The following is a 14,912-nucleotide window of genomic DNA, read 5'->3' as shown; positions in this document are numbered from 1 at the left end:
ATACATACACACAGACGCCATTTTGCCACCTTATACGAATACCTCCCATTTGCATATATAAATATGCATATATGGGAGCATAAAAATCAACACGTATATGTATGACATAAGTCAATGTCCATGTACCAACTTTGAATAAAATCAGGTGAGACTTGCCAGAGTTAGGGCTCTCGACATGAAAAAACCATAACAAAATTGCCACCATGTGGCCATATTGGAACATATCGTGAAACCAATCGACGTACATATGTATAATATAAGTCAATGACCTTGTACCAACTTTGAATAAATTCGCTTAATACATGTCTGAGTCATGGTTCCGGACATGAAAAATCATACAAAAATGGCCACACGGCAGCCATTTGGATCGTATCACAAAACAAATCAATGTGCATATGTATGACATAGGTCAATGTCCTTGTACTAAGTTTGAATAAAATTGGTTTAAACATGTCTGAGTTATGGCTCTGTACATGAAAAAATTGTAATAAAATGGCTGCCTGGCAGCCATATTGGATCGTATCACAAAACAAATTGATGTGCACAGTGTTCTCCTCAGGAAAAAGGTGAAGGGTAGCAGCTAATTTGCATAACATTTTGTATATCTAATTTGCATAATATTACCATGAATTTGAATATATGCAAAGGCACAACACACACACACACACACAAATAGAAAAATATTGAGTCAAACCATATAGTATTTTCCTTGAAAAATATGCCCAAACTTTAATTCCTGATAAGTCAACAGAAATACAGAAAATATACATGAAAAATTGTACTTCTTGCAAAGTTTGCACAGCATACCTATGTGAAAAAATAAATATGAAACTCTTACATTGGATTATAAAACTCACATAAATTTCTCGCTCTTCTTATGAACGATCACCAAAGAAGACACAAAGTAGTCGTACAACCAATCGAATATTCTATGTCAGACTTTGCGAATTCGATCAACGCACGGTCCACTATTAGCTAAACCTGTACACGCGCAAGACTCACCCTCAGAAATCCATGAATCGAGTAGATCAGAGGTTCTTGGGTTGTTCACAATGCACAAATAAAGAAATAAAACTGTTGGAAATGATTCGCAAGATTTTTGTGCAGCAGCAGCTGCTGTACATGATCCGCATTGATCGTTGAAATGTAGCGACTAGCTCCCACAACGAAACGTAAACAAGTTTGATAGCCGCCATTTTGAATGGACCAAACGTGACCTTGCTGTAAAGTCGAGGGCAAATTGAAGTTTGCAAAGGTTAATGCATCGGCGAAACTATTCAGAAACGACATAAATAGTTAAAATTTCTTTTTGAAATACCGTTTTTTTATCATATATACCACAGCACCCGAATTCTAGAAATCGAGAAAAGCATTCTAGTCACCATCTCGAGAGACGTGACCGCGACTATCAGATTACGTACACAAGTATTAAGTCCCTGGTCGGTCGTGCTGCTGTAAGCCAGGACTTCATGTCGAACATCTGAGCTGCCGATTTGCGAGGCATAATCTCGTTGGCCTCGATTAAAAATGGTGCTGAAGCCACCTTTCTACACCGTTTAAATGTAGTTTCCAGCAAGCGCTTGTATTGTTTCTTTAGTGCCATGCCGTTAATGTGTTGATCAAAGACAGTGTTTTCCATCTACCATTTTCAATTTTGCTGGTGATAAGGCGGATTCTACATAGATTGTCTCGTGTTTGTCGTTCACACCCTTGATTGAAATAAACTGGGCAAAGTTTCATTGTTTTAATGACACTTCCCTTTTCACACTTGCTTTTTAGCGACTTCACACACTAAGCTTGCCTTTTAGTGACATCACACACTACACGTGCACACATTTTCACACGTACGTTCTCCATTCACACGGACTGCGTGTTGACAAACTGTGAATGAAGCTAGTCAAAACAAGGGTAGCGGAAACTGTCCAAACGTAGCGGAACAATGGGAAGCGTAGCGGGGCAAAGTGTAAGCGTAGCGGGGTCGCTATGCTTAAACTGCCCGGGGAGAACACTGCTGCATATGTATGACATAGGTCAATGTCCTTGTACCAACTTTGAAAAATACTGTCAAGGACAGTGTGCTCACATTCGCTTTGAATTGGTCCATTTGAGAAATTTAAACCAGGAAAAACAAGAATGACAAAAGCAAATAAGGTCTCCAACTTAGGTACTGGAGGTCATCTTTAGGAACATGCACATCAACTTCTATAGCAATGGGACAAGCAGATCCTAAATACATAAGCAAATGTCAACAACAAAAAATAGACAGAGAAGGTTTGATAAGAAGAAAAGGTGGGAGTGGGTAAAAAAATGTACAAGGGATCTGGTAAAAAAGTAATGCTACCTCATCAATCTTCTAGACCCTACCCCCTCCTGAATATCAAATGTTCCATCTCTTGGTATTACATAACGCCAGATGACAGGAAATATATTTACAACCTTGGGGATTTTTTAATTAATGCCATGAGTATTATCATTCTAATGTAAACAGCACTTAAGTTAGTTACAGATGGTGAAATGCCTTCCACTGTAGATGGTGATTACAACATCTGGAATTATCCCGGATCCAAATTTCTCATCAGTTCTTGTATGTCTTACATAGAAAAATTGCAAAAATTGGTCCGCAATGAAAAAATTCACCTAAGCTTTGTTTTCTGGATCAAATTTTCCTACAAATTGATCCCAAATATGACAAAATTATGTTCACAGCCTTCAAAACTGTCTCACAACATATCCTGGGTTGGTGTAGGTCATTTAAGGTCACAAACTGAGAAAATTACCTAAAATATACAAATTTGGGGGTTTCCAAACACTTTGAGCAGAAAATGTATCTAATAACATCCCTAGGGACTTTATACCATATTACAAAGCTATCAAACAAGTAATTTTGAGATCAAGTTTTCTTGACAAAAAATGACAATATTGTCTTGAAAATACAAATTTGTATATTTCAGGACAATTTCCACATATCTAACTATTGTCATCTCTGTACATCTGTGTACCAAATACAAAAGCTGTCTGTCCAGGGGTTTTAAAAAGAAAATACTGTTTAAGATTTTTTGACCAAAAATGACAAAATTGGTCCAAAATAACAATTTTCCCAATTTTGTCATAATTTCAACAAATTAGAAGCGTAACACAAAGATCCAACCAAAATTTGAAAGCAATTGGGCTGGCGGTTTCAGAGAAGAAGAATTTTTACTGAAAATGAGAAAAATCACCAAAAAATTCAGTAAAAATACAAAATTAAGTATATCTTTACAATATTTATAAAACTGTATAAGGTTCACCTAAGGTACTTGCACACAAATTTTCAAAGCAATCAAAACACCGGTTCTCGAGATATTAATTCTTGACCATTTTCACATTTTGTAAGCTCATTTGCATAATTTTGGCAATGCAGACTTCATTTGAACAAAATCCCATCTATAGCCCAGGATGCATCCACTCACCAAATACCAAACTGAAATGTGCAGCGGTTTGCGTATTTTTGATGTTGACGGACATACTGTACGTACAGACATACATACATACATACTACATACATACATACATACATACATACATACATACACACACACATACATACAGACGCCATCGACTTCAGCTTATACGATAAACTCACATTGGTATAACCAAATGTGAGCTAAAAAACGACTATTTTATTTGGCATTATTTATTCTCATTCTAAAATGGCAAGGGTTGAAACACTGACACTCAAAAAAATATATTAAAATCATGATAAGCATAATTAAAATGCCTCTTATTTGAAATGTAACAACTTCATTGCCAAACAAAATATTCGTTTTGTTAAATAGCATTTAAAGAACATAATGTGTAAATTTCAGAAAATTTGACCCAGCCAGAGTGGAGTTAAATTCTTTGGAAATTCGAAATTGGGAGGAAAAAGAAGCCAGAAAATCGGGTGATTTGCATTCATTTGCATAAATTAACACTTCTTTATCATGTAACTTTAGAATGCTTGACAAGCTACAAGGTGAACCCAACCAATATCTTAATCTTCGGTTAGCAAATTAATTAAAAGTGAATAAATATTTGCAACAAGCGACCTAGCGGCCGATATAGCTCCGCTGTGTTTATGTAGAGAATAACTATTTTTGACACATGTTGATGAAGAAGGTGGAAATCTTTGATAGCTCAATGCAGTGGCCAGAAAAAAGTGGCTAAAATAAGCTGCAAAAATACACAATTGAAGATTTATATCACATTGGCTCATCCCTAAGAATATGTCAACCAAAGCTATCTGATGAGTAGTTTTTTGAGAATAAAATTTTCTGACCAAAAATGGCAACAATTGCCCCCAAAAATAAAAATGCAGATTTCGTCATAATTTCAAAAGATCAAATTTAGTTCATCTATAGAAACCTGTATACCAAATTTCAAAGCTGTTAGACCAGTACTTTTTGAGAAACACATTTTTTGACCAAAAATGGGAAAAATTGCCCCAAAAATTCAAAATTGCAAATTTCATCATTATTTCAATAAATATCATTTAGTTCATCTATAGAAACCTGTATACCAAATTTCAAAGCTATCAGATGAGTAGTTTTGGAAATACACATTTTTTGACCAAAAATGGCAAAAATTGCCCCAAAAATACAAAATTACAGATTTCATCAGAAATTCAATATATTACTTAGCTCATCTGTAGAAACCTGTATACCAAATTTCAAAGCTATCAGACCAGTACTTTTTGAGAAACACATTTTTTGACCAAAAATGGCAAAAATTGCCCCAAAATTACAAAATTACAGATTTCATCAGAAATTCAATATATATTACTTAGTTCATCTATAGAAACCTGTATACCAAATTTCAAAACTATCAGACCAGTACTTTTTGAGAAATACATTTTTTGACAAAAAATGGCAAAAATTGCCTTAAAAATGCAAATTTGCATATTTCTGCACAATTTGAACAAATCTGAAATAGATTATGCCTAGGGACATATGTACCAAATATCAAAGCTATCTGACTTGTAGTTTTGAAGAAGAAGATTCTTAAAGATTTTTTTATCAAAATTGACAAAAATTGCAGTATTTCCCTTTTTCTTACCTCATTTGCACATTTTTCACACTGATGTGTTAATTTGAACAAATTCACATCTCAACCCCTACATCTACCTGTACACCAAATACTGAGATGGTAGCTTTGGCGGTATGGGAGCCTTTGTGTGTGACGGACATACATCCGCACATACCCACAAATATACAGACACAGACGCCACTCAGACTCATCATATAAGCTCTTTTTGGTATTTATATATAAAACCAAATATGAGCTAAAAAATCATTTTTGAGCAAAATATGCTGTGTTGGGTGCAGCGCCCCCTTAACAGACAAAATATTTGGATTTAATGGTTGTTGCTGTCATGTTTTGAAGGGTACTGTAAAATCACAATATTGCCAATTCGTATATGTATTTGTTAAGTATATCATCTTGTTAGTCATCTGCTGAGCTTACTTTTTACTATAACTTAGCTTATGGGCTATCATTGGGAAGATAATTTATTTTGCATTAGAACGACATATTTTAATATGCAATATCTTCTATAGTGTTCATGAAATAGGACCAAACCTTACCATGTTTGAAAGTAAAGTTTATGTCTTGATCACTTCATTACGTTTTCTACTATAGTAACAACATCTGATGACTCTCTTATCGTACTGGACATATTGTCGATGCAAATCGGAGGCCTCTAAGCTGTATGATCAGCTTAATCGTCTCTACAGCCAAAATCATGCACAGTCTTCAGTTGTTAAAGTCTGATAATTAATGCATCGTTAATTTAACACAAAAGTTAGAGAAACAGTGAAATACAACCAAGTGGTGAGTTTGCTATTGGGCTTGCCGGCTTAGTGCAAACACGGACAAAGTTTTTCATTTAGCTTGTGGTGCGTTCGGGGATCACTACACATTGTGGAAGCTGGGTTAGGTTTGTTGCAATGTTGCAAGGCCGTGCCGGCCAGAATATCTCTTAAGTCTTGTGTGGATATCATTGAGGTACTAGGTAAGTTTTGCCATGGACATCTCTTTTTTTAAGGTCCATGGTTTTATCTACATGTAGAGATCAGCTTCCGCATATCCCGTTGGCAGGGCTGTGTGCGTTGTTGCTGGCTATGCAACAAGGATTGCGGATAACCGGTGACAGTAACACAGTCCCTTCAAATTTTACTTTCGCGTTGACAGATTGTTTTTGCACGTGATAATTACATGCAATCTTCGACAAGCAGTCCTGGCGCCAGGGTCGCCAGAATCATACTGAAACAACAAACACAAGGAAATAATCTCCACCTGCAAAGTTCAAACTACAGGTAACACACATATACGTGTAAACTCCTATTCTCCGTGGATGCTCGACTGACAAACTCTAAATGCTGTGTTTCCGCCCAATGTAGAGGGGCTGATCATGATGTAGGTGCAATGCATCGTACATTTAGCTTTGCTGATAAGGGCGCATTGCGCATGGGAATTCTAAAACTTAACTCACGTTTTATCCTCGAGGGAAATGCCTGGTAAAGGCGTGGTCGAGTATAAAAAAAATCTGCAAGTTCGAGTAAAGGCGCTCACAAGTACATGTAGTGAGTATTTGAATTTGCCACGCAAGACTGCCATGAGCAAAGGTTTAGTTTCCCAATTCCAGTAGGGTACAGGTTGATGACATTTCTGTTTCACGTTAATTAATGGTGTAACAGTATCTCGTACTGATGGAAACTGACTTTACCTTATAGTTTTATCTTCAGCAGCACTGATAATCCTCTTACCATCATGGCACCAGAGGGCATCCTTCAGATTGGAAGTGTGTCCACTAAAGACCATGGGTTCAGCCTCAGGTTTGTTGAGATCAAATATTCGTAGAAGTTTTTCATTACTACCTGTAAGTAGTTGGTTACCATCCTGCACGCAACAAATTTACAAGGAGGTCAGAGGAACAAAGCTTATTGTTATTAATTATTATTAATGCTAATTTTGCTTCTCTTACCTTATTTGTACCCGTAGTTGTCAAAAATAAATTACTATAAAATAAAATGTTACACCTGTTATGCAGGGTATTAGGTAAGCTATTAGAATAGTAAGAGATATATTAATATTTATCACAAGAAATAAACAATCAGATATTTCACCGAAAAAATCCAACCTATCATAAACTCATGTTTCTTACTACACAGTGTAGTTTCTATACAAGGATACAAAAAGATAACTTTTTTCTTCCAATTTGACATTCCACTTACTGAAAAGTGGTTACTGTCACATTTAAATATTACATGCATGTACAGGTTCAGACTCAAAAATGATCACGATAGGTTTGACCAAACAATGGTAGTAATAGGGTTCAAATACTAATTTAAGCTCAAGAAACACACAAAGCATGGAATGGAAAACTGATGAACCAGAATGAACTACTAGGAAACATAATTATTTTACTTTTTCCAGATTACTATTACAGTGTATTGAAATAATATTGTTTTGAAGTGACAAAGTAAACATACAGCCTTTGAGAAAAATACTGATTTCTCATTGGAGAATGTTTGTGACATGTGTGTGTAATTTAGCTTATTTGCCTGTTATATTCAGTTGAATTCAATGTACATTGTAGCCTCATGAAAAGTGGTTTCATTCATAGTATCAAGCGTTAATATGCATGTTGCCTAGACCCTGTACATTGTAAAATATTGTATTCTAAATACCAATCGGCCTGTAGACATTATCATAGCACTTAAAGTGCCTTACTGAGAGTTCAAAATGACATTTTACGTGCTCTTGACAGTCATAAAGAAGTCATTCTCACATTGCTTGATTTGACAGCAGCGTTCGACACTATCAATCACAAGGTATTGCTGCATTGTTTAGAACACAGGTTTGGTATTAAGGGAAAGGCACTTGCCTGGTTTGAATTGTATTTTTCTGATAGAATTCAGACTGTATGTATTGAAGGTGTATTGTCAGAACCAAGTGATCTTGATTGTGGCATTCCTCAAGGAAGTGGACTTGGCCCAATACTTTTCACGCTGTATGTGGCACCATTAGAGGGCATAATAATTGAACATGCACTTCATCTAATGTTATTTGCTGATGACACGCAGCTATATCTGACATGTGAGCGTGCTACTCGTCATTCATGGTTGAACACTGCATTGATGATATTCGCCAATGGATGATTGATAATCGGTTGTTTTTGAATGATGCCAAAACAGAAGTTATTCACTTTTGTTCAAAGTTCAAGAAAAATGTTGATCTTCCATCTCTTTGAGTTGGAACTATTGATGTTACCACGTCTAAATCTGTTCGTGATCTTGGTGTTCATTTAAATCGCTGTGCAGATATGAATATTCATATTTTGAAATTATGTCAGTCTGCGTCATTTGCTCTCCATAGAATTGGTTGAATTAGAAACGTATTAGATCGCAAAAACGCTGAAAGACTTGTGCACGCCTTTGTAACATCACGGCTTGATTACTGTAATAGTTTGCTGTTCGGTATTGATGACAAGCACCTCTATAAACTCCAGTTACTTCAAAATTCTGCTGCTCGTCTTGTCACACATAATTGCATGAGCACATCACACCTGTAAGGCGGGAGCTACACTGGCTGCCTATCCATGCTAGAATTGATTTCAAAATTCTTCTTTTTGTTTATAAAATTCTGCATAATCTGGCTCCTGCTTATCTTTCTGACCTGGTGACAGTTCGTGTTCCTAAACGGTTGACACGCTTAGCGTCCGCACCCGTTTTGTAACCAGTGAACTGGGAACAGAAACACTTTAGCTATCATTCTTTCTTGAATGAAATGCAGTTCCAACTCTGTGGAATGTCTTACCAAAAGATATTCAGTTGTCACCATCTGTTGCTTCTTTTAAAACATCTCATGAAACACCTTTTTAGAAAGCACTGTAAAGTTCAGTGGTTTGTTGTTCTTGTCTATTCTTATTTTAATTTCCTTTAGCATGTAGTATTGTCGAGTGTTTCCTTTTATCAGTGCATTTTTACATTTTACAATCATTGTATTTTTATGATCTTTGTATTTAATGGTAAAGCGGTTTGATATTTTATTGATGGAAATCGCTCTAGAAAAATAAGTTATTATCATTATTATTATTATGGCCTCCGTGCCTCCGACCCCACTCCGTATAGCCTTGAAGTCCACTTTTAGCGTCATAGCATAAAAAACAGATCATTTTAAAGTGAATGGTCTCCAGGTGAGACGACAATGTCACTGATATCCCTTTGAAAGTCAATCAGCCCAAATGTTCCTCTCATGATTGGCCAATGATTAAATGGGTGTTGCTCATAAACTAGCTCACAATATGAGCACTGATTTCACAGGATTTTGAAAATGCTGTACATCCATTGTACTTCTATAAGCCCCTACCCTAGTTTAACTCAGATATGGAAAGGTTAGGACAGTATAATGGTTTGTTAAGGTTGGTAAAATTACTTATCAGATCAAAAAACTGTCAATAGATATAAAAAAAAATAACTCGGATGGTTTTCAAAAACCATGCATAAATTAGCATAACTTTAGCATTTATGGCAGTTTTACCGCCGTTTTGCATTGCCAAAGCAGGGGCTTATAAATAATCAGATGAGTAAGTTACTATACAAACTTGGTGAGTATGGAATACAAGACACCCTCCTTGATTGGTTTACCAGTACATGTTTGGTATATCAGGTAATTTCAGACCCTGTTTTGGTCAGGCCAGGGGTTCCATAGGGGTGACCATTGGTATATTGTTTCATTTTGTACTTCATTAACGACATACTGACAACTTAGAGTATGGTTCATTAACGCTTTGCTAAAGATCTGCTTGTTCAGGATGACAATTCAATGTTACAAGAACATATTAATCATTTATCAAAATTGTCTGAGGGATTGAATTTGACAAGTTTTTTCAAAAGGTGTAGTACTTCATCTTTCTTTGTAAAGATTGCCGACAATCATGGTCTATAATGTATAAGCACATGGATTGGGGACAGTGTAGTCATAGTGATCTGAAAGTAACACTAGACACAAAATTAACTGTTAAGACTGATGGTAGGTCTGCAGAGACACACAAAATTTTTTTGTTGGCGCAAAACTTGAATATACTCCACTTAAAAACTATCTACTGTTGATTGACCAATCAGAGTGCTCAATTCAGGGTGTTTTATTTAATCGTAAAGCCTTGGTCACCAAATTCCAGAAACAAATTCCAGCGCCGTAGTAAAGTACTGTCCAATCAAAAGTGAACATGTCATATTCTGTAGACATCAAGTACGTTTTAATATTCCAATTTGGTAACACAGCGGAAAACGGCTGCAACACAAAATCTGCTGTGCCCTAGGGCATTTATATAATGTGCCCTGGGGCATTTATAGGATGTTCCATTACATTGGAAGGCTATTTCACAAATAAAAGTTTTAATTCATATCCTAAACATGTTACATTGACAAAGGGGACGGTTGACATAAACACATTGAAAACAAAAATATATCAGTTAGGGGCGATAGTTTTTAAGTCGGATAAAGCTCTCGTACTCGGGCTCTTCTGGTATATAAAGTCCAACCCTACGATAAAATGTCTCCGCCTGCGGCCTCGACATTTTATCGTTGGGTTGGACTTTATATACCAGAAGAGCCCTCGTACTCGGGCTTTATCCTATACTTGTAACAGCTAGTCAAAGAGGACTTATGAATCCTTTGATTATATTTTATAAACTCACCTGTGAGAAATCCACAGTTTTCACAATATGTTTGTGAGTAAATGAATGAACTTCATCCCCTGTGATGGCATTCCAGATTTTTCTAATGGACAGAGAAAAATTGAAATCAACATATCTTGCATTCATCTCTATAACACAATCATAATATCCATATGTCAATTTCATTTGAGATTCATCTCTATAACACAATCATAATATCCATACCGGTATGTCAATTTCATTTGAGATGATTTCTCAAGAAATTCATTGACTAATTACAAGCACACACTTAATTCAAACATTCTCCACACCACCATTACACTGTCAAAACCTATAATATTTTGTTGTTACGAACTGACCATAGTTACTGATCCTTCCCTGTAAACAGCTCTACAATCACGATTGATAATACCAGGTATGGTGAAACTATGGTAGTTTCAGGGGTTAAAGAAGGCAAAACGTGAAAAGTCACATATCTTGGTCTATGGTGCTACTTTGTCGTTAATTCAGTTATGTCATTTGAGGTAAAAAATATCAAAGCAGCTTACAATACTTTGTACAGAAATATAAACACTGTTAGGAACTAAATTAAAGAAAAGAAAATCAATAAGTGACGCTCAAATAAGCTTGCATATATTAGCAATAGCATAAAAATTTAAATATCTGTGTCTTGGACCACAATGTAGAGTCAGCAAATTATTTCCAGACCAACCAGCCAACATACCAGCAGCAAATTAGCTGCCCTCAGTGTCAACAAGTCAACATTTTAGTTACCGGCTGAATAATTCAGGAAGTCTATTGGATTTAATAATAGATCCAAAACACTACAGGCCAAGCCATAAAATACTAGTACAGGTAGCCCATGAGTTTATTCCAGATTTTTTGTGGGATTCTATAATTTAAACACATCTTGCTGTAAGTATGGGGTTGAAGGCAGCTTGCAGTTTACATGATCACCATTTGTAGTTTGTTAGAATATGATGTTGATTCAATCTTTCACTTGTGACTGCACAGCAGGGAAAAGTGAGGGTAGAGATGTTGGAACGAAAGGGCTAATAGATGACTACACACTTACGCTGTGAAATCTGCAGCTCCAGTAGCAGCCTTCTCGGCATCATTACTGAGTGTTGCACCCCATACAGCACCTTTGTGACCTTCAAATGTCCCTATCCAATCTCCAGTGTCACCTTGTCGTAACATAGGTTTGCCATCTGAAAGATAATAAAAGTACTTGTAAAATATTTGTGCATGTAAATTCAAGATGTTTTGATTTATAGCTCCGCTGTCAGCGACGCGGAGCTTATCAAATAAATTTTTTGACCAAAAATGGCAAAAATTGCCCCCAAAATACAAAAATTACAGATTTCATCAGAAATTCAATGTATATTACTTAGTTCATCTATAGGAACCTGTATACCAAATTTCAAAGCTGTTAGACCAGTACTTTTTGAGAAACACATTTTTTGACCAAAAATGGCAAAAATTGCCCCAAAAATACAAAATTACAGATTTCATCAGAAACTCAATATATTACTTAGTTCATCTATAGAAACCTGTATACCAAATTTATAACTATCAGACCAGTACTTTTTGAGCAATACATTTTTTGACCAAAAATGGCAAAAATTGCCTTAAAAATGCAAATTTGCATATTTCTGCACAATTTGAACAAATCTGAAATAGATCATCCCTAGGGACATATATACCAAATATCAAAGCTATCTGACTTGTAGTTTTGAAGAAGAAGATTTTTAAAGATTTTTTTAACAAAAATGACAAAAATTGCCTTAAAAATACAAATATGTAAATTTCACCACGATTTGAACAAATCTGACTGAAGTCACCCTAAGTAAACTGCATATCAAATTTAAAAGCAATCTGACAAGCAGTTTCAGAGAAGAAGATTTTTTTACCAAAAACACCACAAAATGCCCCAAAAATACAAATATGCAAATATCACCACAATTTGAAGAAACTTAAGTGAGGTCACCCAAAGTGAACAGCATATAAAATTTCAAAGCAATTGGACTTGCGGTTTCAGAGCAGAACACAATTGTTGACGGACGACGACGGAAAATCAACCTATTTGATAAGCTCCGCGTCGCTGACAGCGGAGCTAAAAAAAATTGCCAGTTTCAACATACCTTCAATACATTATATTGAGATTAATCTTAGATACCTGTATACCAAATACATGTATCAAAGCTATCAAATCAGCAGTTTTTGGATTAAAAAATTTTTTATCAAAAAATTGGGAAAATTGCCCCAAAATTACAAATATGACAATATCAATACAATTTGTACAAGCATGACTGAGGTCATTCTGAGGAACATGAATATTAAGTTTCATAGCAATCAGACGAGCGATTTCAGAGAACAAGATTTTTTGACTAAAAACGGAAAAAATACCCTAAAAATACAAACATGCAAATTTCATCCCATTTTTTGCACACATAATTTAGAATACCTAAAGAAATCTGCATACCAAGTTTCAACCAAATCTGACCAATGCTTACTGAGTTTTAGCCATTTGTAGGATTTCTACTTTTTTTCCCCTCATTTGCATATTTTTGGCACTGACATGTTCATTTGAACAAATTCACATCTCCACCCCTAGGTGCACCTGTACACTAAATACTAAGACAGTAGGTTTAGGAGTTTTTGATGTGGATGGACTAACAGACATACATACATACTTACATACATACACACAGACGCCATTTTGCCACCTTATACGAATACTTCCCATTTGCATATATACATATGCATATATGGGAGCGTAAAAATGTATTAAATTTCAGCAGCAATATGCAAGGTTGATGGGCTGTGTTGCCTACCCTATAGAGTGTAGCCTATACCATAACTGAGGGAGGCCCCATACTGAACATCTCTGTAGTAGACGGGCAGAGTCTAATCATTTGTTTTCAACGAAATTTTCATAACACAGGAGAAAAGAGCGATTCAAAGATTATGACAGTGTGAGGATGAATTTTTGTTTGTATTTGTTTTTCTTTCTCAACAATCCATGGAGTAAACGTGAACCTGTACATGTACATCTACCGTCAGTATGCAGTGCATGAAGGTAGTATAACCTAACTAAACACTGCCTCCATTATTAGTGTAGCTGTTCAGAACGTGTGTTTGCACAGCTCACTATAGTCGGAACATTCTGTAAAACCCTTTTCCTGCCGAGCGCCCCTGTCCGTTATCCTGCCAAGTCGGTCAAAACCGGCCCCTTTTTCCCTGTCTACAGAAGATTGGCTCTCCTGCACGCTTTCCTGCCAGGCATTTGGCGGGAAAATACCGCATTTTCGGGGTACGATTACCGACCATATACGTGTTAGACTTCAAAAATTTTTGCATGCCCGTATAGAGGGGCAACCGCTGATGAGGTTGTGTCGAGAAAATAACGAGGTCTTGGGCGTTGTTTGCCCCGGGGGACGTGCACTTTTATGCCCTTTTCTAGCTTACTTTTGCGGAAGTAAAGCTCGTTCGCCGTCACGCACGTCCACACCGGGGAAACATCACCTCGCTCGTGGATTAGTAGAAGACCCAGGGTTAGTGCTATGGGTGCGGCAGCACCCTCAACCTGTCCTGTTCCCCCTGGGTTGTGTCACTTGGCCACGTACTTTGAACGACTTGGAAGAGTCGCACAGTGCAGTCTGCTTTGACGTAGTGTCAACGACATAGCTTCGCCATTGAAGGAAGGCGTGTACGTAGTTTGGCCAGTTCAGTGCACACTTAGCTCGTTAGTGTTACCGTTTCCTAACAGGTTAGTTGTGCAGTTGTTACTAAGGTGCAGTTTTGTACCACCTTAGCTCTGGACAGTGCAACTGCTCTATGCACTAACCCAAACGACAGATGGTTGGTACAACGTCTACGTCGCACGAGCACAGCCTCCGTTGGGCTGTGCCCCTCCCACGTGATACAACGCACGTTCATCCATTACTATAGCGTCCTTACGGATCTGCCAAAAACGAAAGTGGGGGTAAAAACAAAACAAACGAAAATATGCGATCATAGATAGTATTTTATTCGGGAATAATTTACATTATGCCGAACAATAAATCTCGGAGTCTGTCTCGACGTCCGAGTGCATGATCCGTGTTTCAAAAATTACAATCGGGGTGGCAGATCCGTGTTACAAAAATTATAATAGGGGGAATTGTACAAAATAATCCGTCTAAACAAAACAAACGAAAATATGCGATCCATA

General features: G+C 36.6%; 1 protein-coding gene across 1 annotated transcript in view; it reads right to left on the bottom strand.

The window, feature by feature from the left end:
• The window catches only part of LOC139151014 (serine-threonine kinase receptor-associated protein-like), an 86,194-nt gene that overhangs the window by 36,591 nt on the left and 34,691 nt on the right, over positions 1-14,912 (bottom strand). Inside the window, exons 2-4 of the mRNA XM_070723534.1 lie at positions 11,772-11,907; positions 10,718-10,799; positions 6,743-6,915 (exon numbers count right to left, since the gene is read on the bottom strand). Of these exons, the coding sequence (XP_070579635.1) occupies positions 6,743-6,915; positions 10,718-10,799; positions 11,772-11,907 (391 nt within the window). The remainder of the gene's footprint in view (positions 1-6,742; positions 6,916-10,717; positions 10,800-11,771; positions 11,908-14,912) is intronic.

This window comes from Ptychodera flava, chromosome 2, assembly GCF_041260155.1.
Source record: "Ptychodera flava strain L36383 chromosome 2, AS_Pfla_20210202, whole genome shotgun sequence".
NCBI classification, from domain to species: Eukaryota; Metazoa; Hemichordata; class Enteropneusta; family Ptychoderidae; genus Ptychodera; species Ptychodera flava.
This window is presented reverse-complemented; position numbering and strand designations above follow the sequence as displayed.